Source organism: Olea europaea, chromosome 15 (genome assembly GCF_002742605.1).
Source record: "Olea europaea var. sylvestris chromosome 15, O_europaea_v1, whole genome shotgun sequence".
NCBI classification, from domain to species: domain Eukaryota; kingdom Viridiplantae; phylum Streptophyta; class Magnoliopsida; order Lamiales; family Oleaceae; genus Olea; species Olea europaea.
In genome coordinates this window covers 13,084,030-13,093,982 of record NC_036251.1, presented here as the reverse complement: position 1 = coordinate 13,093,982, position 9,953 = coordinate 13,084,030, and the positions used below count along the sequence as shown (strand labels likewise).

Here is a 9,953-nt window from a genome sequence, read left to right as displayed (position 1 = left end):
TGGTGGCGGATCTTGAAGGACGAGGGCATTCTCCTTGATATTTTCATCAGGATGGAAACCCCCGTCGCTTCAGATAGATTCTAAAGCTCCTCCTTATGCTTGTCCAGAACCTTCACCAAGAAGACAGTATCGATGTTCGGTCTCTCCTTGTCGATGTGTTTCACTATCTCCTCCAGAGCTACCATATAAGTGTCCTGAGCTAAGGCATCAAACTTAGGAGAGGTCCTCCAAAGATCGACTACAATGATGGCCTTGGCCTTAGCCTCCTCTGCCCTCTTGGTGGCCTCTTCAGCTCTCTTCACTACATCATCAGCTCGAGTTCGCTCCTCTTCAGCCCAAGCTCGCTCCTCTTCAGCCTTCTTCTTTGCAGTAGCTACTCGCTGACAGGCCTTCTTCTCTGGCATCTTTAAGACTTCATTATCATCCATTAACCTCAGCTCCAAAGCCAATTTTGCCTCTAACTCTATTCCCATTTTTGTAAGGCAATCTTCATATTCTCTCTCTCTTTCAGTGAACCTCATCTTATTCACCTCCATGCTCTCGTAGAGGCCTACTGCTTGGTTCTTAACCTCAAGCATCTTATCGAGCTTAGCCTTCACCTGGAACAATATGAAAGTAGAGTTTGAGCCCTAAAGAATGAAGTGAGTATTGTACTTTATCAGCCACAAACATCATATACAAAATGGGTTTGTGGTTGTGGCCTGGATAGATATGACACCTCCCCAACTAGCATTTTCGTGAAAAAGCTCTACTCCTTCTCATTCCAGCTCCTCATGAGAAGGTTGGCTAATTTGTTGAGGATAGATGGGATTACAGTTTGGACTTTCTCAATAGAGATAGAGTGCGGAGAAAGTCCAGAAGAATGTGAGGTTGATAGGCCACCAAACCGTCCAAACTTAGCCTTTGCAAGTCTAGGCACCTCTATTGTGACCTGGAAGGGCTAGCCCAAGCAATAGGAAGACCAGGAAAAGGCGCAAAGCTCGGCCCCTGTATGGACAATACTAGAGAAAATCGCTCTGGAGATAAGACCGTTATATGCTCCCCAGGTGGCAATACCTCGAGTGGTTATACTTCAATGGTTGAATCTTCTCCTAAGCCTCGGCCTCAGTAATGGGAGGTTGGCTTTCAACCTGAATTAGGGCCTCCCTCTTTTTGCTCTTATTTCCAACTACTGCCTACGCAGCCTTATACACCAACATACCTGGATCTCAACCTGCACAAGAAGGAAAAAATTCAGCACTTAAGATCACTGACCAAATTTGAGTACCCTTATAAGATAGACCTCGACAGAAAACTAAAGAGCAACAACAACAAGTGATTGAGTTCAGTAGTTCCTCATATATAATTATTGACTATAGTAATAGAGTAATATCGAGAAGACAATTGTTTCAAACTCCTTACTAGAGATAGTAAGAGCTGAAGAAGAAGCACTGGCTGTTGTTGAGGTCGAGGAAATAGATTGAAACAACCCTGCCTGGAACAAGTTGGAGTCAATAATCAAAAACTTGCAAAATCTTCTTCCCTTGTGCAAAGCTCTGACTGCTTCAGCTCATCTCTAAGTAGCTGAGGTCAAAGTCATTTCCTTGTAAACCTGCAAGAAAAAAAAAAGAAAGAGAGATAGAAACGTTCTATTAGCTAGCTCAACAAAAATTTAGAAGGCTTCCACTTACAAAATGAGTGACAGAGAGTGGGAATGACATCCTCTCTATTCACCTCGGCGGGATGGAACTTCCATTCTCCCAACACACTGAAGAACTCATCATTCCATTTCTTGACTAAGGAAAGGGTATCTAACACTAAGGACCCATCGGGCTAGGCCTAATGCCAGTATACCACCAACCGGAGTCCTTTCTATCTTTTTTAAATGTGAAAAGGGAGTTGAACTGCTCTACATTAAGCTCGAGATTTCTCGCCTGGTTCTAGAATGAGAGTGGCAATCAATGTCTGCCACCAATTAGGGCATAACTGGGTCGGAGTGATACCCCAGAATGGAAGAAATTTTAGGATGACCCTAGGAAAATAGAGTCTAAGACCAGCTCTCAAGATAGCCAAATTCAAGGCTACGCATCTCACTAGGAAAGCATCAGCTCGATCAGATGGTTCAAGAACTACCCTTTCTACCGAGCTAGGGATACTGTACTTGGCCTCCCAGCTGGCTAACATATCTCCATTACCACCGATCCATAGGAGCTCGCCCCCTACTCCTCCATAATATTCACTTCACCACCCTCTCGTAACCCAACATCCTCTCTTTTAGGGCTTAGAATTTGACTCCATGACTACAAATTGACCAAACTCTACAGGGTTAACGATGGTGATTAGGATGGGTATTAAGATTTCTCAACAGCTTGTAGAGGAACTACAAGTGGGGAGGACTGATTCTTCCTGTTGATTGTCCCAAGAGCATACTATGGATACGTCCGAACTTATATAATGACTAAAGTGAAAAAGAAAAATGAGAAAAATTAATAGAGACACTTTCTAGAAAGAGGAATACCTGAGAGCTGGAGATAGACAGCCTCACTCGGGAAGGGAAAAATGCAAAGGGAAGTTCTCTTTTCCTTGAGAGGGAACGGATGCAAATGCAAAATGGTGAAATGAAAAAAGGAAAAAGGGGTTTAAAATGAAGGAAAACCAAGGGACTCCACCTAGACCATTAGATGAAAAAATGGAGGAAAAAAGGGATGGCCCAGATTCACCAACTTAAAACTACGTAGTTTTGACAAAACTTCTAAAGAAAGCCATTAAAAGTGGTAGATAGCTCATCCAAGTAGGAACGTGACACTTGGCATGCCCTTTAAATGCTGTAATAATTATACTTATTTGGAAAAGGACCGACAAAGTCCGATGATCAGTCCTTCCATGAAGAGAGCACTAACCTGGGGGTTATTTGTTGACCACTCATCTCCGATCTCATTTAAAATGTACTTCACACCTATCTCATCAACTTGTCAATTCGCGTTTTCTACATCGGCTCAATTTCATAGCCGTTGTAATTTCAACAGACAACATAATTATAGATTCCTTAGACCTTATCAAATCACGGAATTGGTCAGCCACACTTAGGAGAATTGATGTCATCACTACCCAAATCCACTAATTAACTACCATAAATCCTTATCTTGGAACAGGTTATGATTTCTTGATAAAATGGGATATTATTGTAATTTGACTGGGACCGGCCTCATAAACCAATCAAGGAAGAGATCGCCCGCACACAAATCAAGCTCAGCACTAGAGTTAAATGTTTCATTAGCCACTGAACTTTACACCATGTCACGATTTACTCACTAATTCGTCAATTGTCCCATTAGCCATTGAACTTTGCTCCAATCAATTCCATCACTCACCAGATGGAATCCGTTAAACAAAAGTGCATACGTGGATGACAAAAAAATAAGTTGTACAGTTAAATCATTCCAAATAATAACTCCCTTAACAACTCATCGCCACATCATTTTGCCTTTCCTTAGAGAAATCAAAACCTAAAATTTGGGGGAAACAGAAGTCATGAAAAGAGAAATGTCTCACGCCCAAAATCATCTCTAATCCGAACCCCAAATCCATTCTACCCCTTCGACGACCTACCAAATCTAACGAACGAGTAACATTTTTTCTTTGCTTGGATTAGAGAAGGCGTGCAAATGGATGCAGCAAATGAATTCAAATTTGAAACAATTTTTTTTCGGTGTGTGTAAACTTGAAAAACGCAGAGTTGATAGGGTGCTGGGAATAAGCAATATATTTCGATGTGTATAAATTATTACTTTTGGTTGAAAAATGTAAGGCACCAGAATGTGCCATATTTGTGGAGTTATTCTGACTAGTCATAAACGAGTAATTGGCAATATTTATTATAAAAAAGTCTGAACTACTATAATGTTATTGTGGTAGAAATTCGAAAATATGATCAATATTAATATTGCGATTGCTATTGCTATTGCATATTTTCAATTGAACAAACAATTCGAAATTTCTATCCAATCATGTTCCTCTGTTTTGGGAATAGAAAAAAAAAGTGTGAAGAAACATTTTTATCCATTCTTTTGGTAAAAGTACTTAAGGCTAGGTGCTTTTTTGAATATTAAAGCATCAAACTTTTTATTGAATAATGACTATATTTTCTAAAATTTCTGTTGTTTTCATTTGTGTTTATTGTTAAATTTTTTATGTTGTCGAAGCATTATATGCACTTTAGTGAGAAGTTTACTCCCGATTTGAAATTTTGTAGCCCCATCTTGGATCCAATCCTGGATCCGTCCCTGTATCCTTCCAATTCATGCCTACTCCCATGTGGCGAGAGAAGTGCAAACAGGCAGCCTTCGTGACGGACCAGCAGCCACCTTGCTCAATACTGACGTAAACCAAGGCGGATAGTTGGTTGCATCTAATGTACCTACCAATGAAATGAATTTTGAAGTTTTGGTGGATGAATTGCAACACATAGACGAGGTGGAAACACAGAGATAATAAATTTTCTATGTCAGTTTATGGAAAAGTTTGCTTGAAATTTTTTGAACATAGTTACTGGAAATGTTTTGGACCAGTTAGTGTAACTTTTTGTTAACCATCATCATTAACATTTGATGGTTTATGGGTATATTGTTCTGTTTTCATTCTATATTCATATTATACATTTTACAACTTTTTAGATTTTGAAGAAGTTATCCTTCCACAAAGTACATACAAAACGTCAGAATACTTTTCAATGGAACCATTGAAGAAGTTATCCTTCAACTTCTTGGATGTGCAAGAAGCAAGCAAACTGTCTGAATCTGCATGGTGAAAAATGCCAATTCTCTCAAATTCCAGGAGCTCTGCCTACTTATTTAGACCACCGTGAAGGTTGTTGCAGAACTTCATCAAATGCTTATCATGCACATGCGAAACTACATGTTGAGCAAATAAAAAAAATTCGACTTTGACTGGGGCAAATTCTTACAAGTCAATAACTTGAGCAAATATCGAAAGTCATAGCCACTGTGGAAAGTAAGGGCAAATTCTTACAAGTCAATAACTTGAGCAAATATCGAAAGTCATAGCCACTGTGGAAAGTAACCCAATGCACACTATCATTCAAAACGATTCCTGAAGACATCGAGAGCTCGGGAAAATGGTTTGCATCAATGCCCATCTCATTGTTCTTCTTAAAATCGATCCCAGATTGCCTCAAAATATCAAATGAATCATTAGTGAAAATGTCCGTGCTCACATTGAATTCATGGAAATTAAATTGACAAAAGCAACAAGTATCAGGTCCACTTCCCATTTCATCTGAAAATGTCAGACCTAACTGAATCAACTTCAGCATATCAACATTATCCTTCTGTTCCTACTGCCCTTAACAATATGCAGGTAATTTACCTTTAATTTAGTTCAAATCATGGTCGCGGTCCAATGAACAATTGATTACTGTACCCTGTCAGTTGGATTTGGGGAACCTTACGCTCTTCTCGCCGATTTAATTGATTTGGGGGCCAGGGTATGCGAGGTGAAGTTAAGGGATTTCAGAATCGTCTTTTATCCTTTTAAGAAAATGGTTTTGGAGGTGTGTTTGCTAATGTGGCGATTAGTTGGTCAGAGAGTTATTATTTGGAGTGATTTAACTAACCAACTCATTTTTCCGTCATCCACGTAGGCACGTTTAGTAACAGATTTCATCGGGTGAGTGATGAAGTTGGACAGAGAAAAGTTCAGTGGCTAACGAGACATTTAACTTTAGTCAATAAGATTGAAAAGACATAATTCCTAGAAAATAAAATTAAATCCCCACCTATAAAAGGGGAAACAACTCCTGCTGGCCGGACAACAAGAAACGTACTTGTAACCTTCATTACTAATAGAAAACAGAAATTTCATTCAAAAAGTTGGCCAAAAATTACACTTGGCAATTTTTAATGTCAACAATGTTGTTGGAACCCTAATAGTTTTCCTTGATTATTACATCATCACCCTTTTTGTTTTCTTAAGAAAAATTTGAATGATTTTTTCAACCTGAATTATATGTATTGGAGTATGGGTTATTTTGCTGACTGTGAAAGTCTCTTGAATAGTTAACCTCAGAATAAAGATTGAACTCCAATATTGAGGGCTCCCACCGTCTCATCCCTAAAGTTTTGTGAGGGAAGTAAATCTCGAAATATACCCTAACAGGTCATGGAACAAGAGCCGTCTGTACACTGTACCTACAAAGAGTCCAATTTCATGTCTCAGAAATCAAACCCTCACACTACAACTGCCAGCAAAGCGTGAGATAACATCAGTCATATCCTTTACGTCATTGGACTATGCCCCGAAGGGCTAGTTAACCTCAGAAAAAGATGTGCGAGAAGAGGCTAAAGAAAAATTTATATTCAGATGATTTGTCCCATACACAAATTTGTGTAAGATTGTGCACCGTGTGTACTGTCTAAGTGAATTTATCCATCTTCTTTGTAAAAACCTCCATCTAAGCAAATAAGGCTGAAACAACATCATATATTGTAAACCTCTTCTGTCTTCTTTAGTGTTTCTCTCTTTGTAAGCTACATAGAACTTATTTATGCCATTCTTTCATATAATTTATATGCCTTCTGAACTTTCTTAGTTTCAGTGGAGTAATCTATGATGCATCAACCGCAGATCAATAGGCCAAGAGTAACCCAACATAAAAATGTGTTGACATATATTCCTTAGATGATGTCATAGTCTGAACACTTCCTTAATAGCTCATTGAATCTTGTCCATTCTCAATGAAAACTTTTGGCGTCAAGTTGCCTAAATATAGATGAGACATGCTTAAGTATTTTAACTTTTATCTATTGCAAGCAGGGGCGGACCCAGAATGAAAATTCAGTGGGGGCGAAATCAAAAAATCATAGGATTTCACTTGAAAGTTTTGAAAAAACCTCAAGAAAAATAAAAAAAAATTGAAAATCGAGTGGGGGCAGCCGACCCCACTCGGCCTCAAGTGGGTCCACCCCTGATTGCAAGTATTTGTAGGNGTCAAATGTTCCAAAAATCAACATCATCTGTGCTAAAAATTATATTAAATTAATCAACGATGGGACATGTACCAAATGGCTCTAGTTGAAGGGTTACACATGCCATTAGCTCATGGATATCCTCGAGTTGGTCGACACATCTGTCCAATCATCGAGTGATATGATCGAAATTCCTCTTGATACGACCTTGATCAAATCACACCTTAATGTTGTCCATCTCCAAAAGTCATTGTGTGGTAGGGATGGCTGCTATATCCCACTACACCTGCTGGCTCTAGTGTTCTCAATCACCGTAGAGAAATTCTAACACTTGATATGTGAATTAGATGTGATTACCTCGAGAGCTATGGTGGCAAAATGAGGTACCTGAGTTGATGCTACATCTTCCAATAGTAAATGATTTCCCCTCTCCGAATATTTACAAATAATTGATATCGAGAAAAAAAAAATAGTGTGGAAATAGTCAGTTACACAACAAATTGTAAATAAGAGTATTGATGCTACCAAAAATTGTACATATCGATTTTCAAGCTTAACGACTGAGAATTGTTGACCTATGGTTGACTTTATATTTTGATTATAACAAATAAATTGTTGTTATCTCTAACAATTGAATTTGAGTCGTTATAGTTGCAATGTTGATCAGTTGAAAAAGATCGCTATCAAAAGACTCGCAATTAACGTTCAAAAGAAAATCAAGATGGAAGTCGAGAATTCTCATCAAAATAAATCAAGACGAGCACTTCAACATATAACATCGAAGATATTGGATTTAGAAAATTTAGATTCATATGTAAAGGTCAAATGCTTTAATCCTCAGCAATTAATCATCAAAAGTTCAAGATGAATTTTTATGCACGGAAAAATTATTTCATAAAAATACTTGCATAAAAATTGTTATTTCAAAAGGTAAGAACTTCAACCCGATATTTTTAATTCTCTTAAAAAATGCACTTACCTTGAAAAATTAAGTAAAGAGGTCCTTTGAAAGTCTACATTTTTCAAAACAATTAAAGAAAGAAAAATTCAGGAAAACACTATCCAAACGGACGTCCGGTTGGCTTAGTGGATGTTTGGTTCGTCCAATGGTTGAATTTTTTAACCTTTCTGAAATTCTTCATATAACGACTAGTTTTGTGTTCGATTCAGAAGCAGACGTCCAATTGAGTCATCCAGTTGGTTAGAACTTTCAGCTTTTTAACTGCTATAAGTACTACCTCACTTTACACTCATAAAAAGACTTTTCAAGAGCATTAAAGTGAGAACTTTTGAGCAAAATTATACTCTTTGTTTATCTTTATCAAATCAAATCATTTATCTCAAAAAACTTTTTATTGAATTAATTTATAAAAATCATTTTTCTCATCAAAGTTTTTTTACCTAACATTTGAGCTTCACTCATTATTAGTTATTATTGTGTGACCCTATTTCTTATGCTACTTAATTTTAATTATATCATTTATTAAGAAAGAAGTTTAAATTGTAAACTCATTACTCTTTATATTTGTGGGTTATATACAGGTCCCTAAAACTCTATATTATATAATGATCAGTGCTCATTGATTGTAAGTTATTGGAAGCATTATAAAGGCTTGGATTGTACCATAAGTAAATTAATATAGTGAAAAAGATCTTCCTCATGAGGAAGAGTTTTGTAATAAAAGACATAGATCATTAGCTAGGATCAAGCCTTCACAATTACATCATCTACACACTCTCTTCCCTTCTGCTTATTGCTTTTGTATTTGTGCATATTTATTTGATTGGCTTATTTGCTATCAAATTCGTTTAAATTTAGATTTATTTTCAAAAAAAAATTTCAACAACCAATTTACCCTTCCTCTTGGTCAGTATTCTTGGGTTATCAAGAATGAGTATGAACGAGATTTTTCGAACCCTAAAACAAAGGCAACGAGATGTATCCTCATCTTTCATCCGATGCTTAAGTTAGAGAGAGAATTTGTACATGAGGTTATAAACTGAAAATAATGTAAAAATGTACCTAAATAATGGGTTATGGTTTTATATTTATAGAGGTATGTAGTGAACTCCTAATAATATTGAACTAGTTGAATATCCTTATCTCAAAGAGTCCTACCTGACAATGGTATTTGAATTATACTACAACTGCAAGACCAATCATAATTTAGAGGTAATATAGTTGAGATAGAGTCCTTATAGGCCTAGAGTCTCGGGTTGAGGTGTTTGGGTCAAATTAAAGTCCTTAGAGCGTAGGACTCCTTTTAGGTTTGGCAAGAAAGTGTTCAATATTAAGCAATGGAAGTGCTTGAGGACTCGTGTGTCCCTAGGTGTCAAAAAGACATTCCCAAGGACTTATCCCAAGGACTCCGCCGTCTAAATCTCATGTGAGGCTTGCTACTGCTCCTCGGGTACTTTCCCAATGACAGTCTCACAATCGAAGACTCCGTAACTTATATGTAATGAGCAAGCATATACGAGTCCTGGGGAAGTACTCTTCAGGAGGTAAGCCAATGGTGACAACATTAAGTATAAATCTAGCTTTCGAGGTCTATCTTGTTCCCTTGCACTAAGTGGTGTGATAAACAGACTCGAATGTGTGATAAACAGACCTGACTATCATTGATATTTGTCCTATGATCGAAGTTATAGCTAATAAACTTGGAGAAAATCACAAAAGACGTCGTCAAAGTAATTGTGCTCGAACTCCTTATGGAAAGTGACCATGTGCTTTCCATACCATGCTTAGTTTGTTGGGATAAAAGTGATGTGATCTCGAGTCAAATCATCGTACTATCGATCACCTTTGGCCTAAACTTGCTATCAGTCAATAACCCATGTCTAATGATAATGATCTGATCCAAGCGTGTCTAACTCTTAATAAAAGTTTGTAAGGAACTCTCAGACGTGGTTAAATCAAATTAAAGCCTCGGCAACTTTTTCTAGACCGACAATTCAAACTAAATTAGTGATCTCTAATTTTGGAAAGCC

The 9,953-nt window shown here is 37.5% G+C and overlaps 1 protein-coding gene and 1 pseudogene across 1 annotated transcript; both read right to left on the bottom strand.

The window, feature by feature from the left end:
• LOC111410992 lies at window positions 1-1,995 on the bottom strand. The gene is made up of 2 exons (XM_023041577.1): window positions 1,402-1,995; window positions 1-1,213 (listed from the first exon to the last, which is right to left on the bottom strand). Exon 2 carries the CDS (start codon window positions 576-578, stop codon window positions 81-83), a length of 498 nt encoding a protein of 165 aa, XP_022897345.1. The 5' UTR covers window positions 579-1,213; window positions 1,402-1,995; the 3' UTR covers window positions 1-80.
• A 203-nt stretch (window positions 1,996-2,198) lies between these two features.
• Window positions 2,199-9,700, bottom strand: LOC111411259 (annotated as a pseudogene).
• Window positions 9,701-9,953: the final 253 nt, after the last annotated feature.

What these genes read in the sequence shown, in the direction of transcription:
- LOC111410992 (XM_023041577.1), bottom strand. Translation starts at nt 578, where the DNA reads ATGCTTGAGGTTAAGAACCAAGCAGTAGGCCTCTACGAGAGCATGGAG.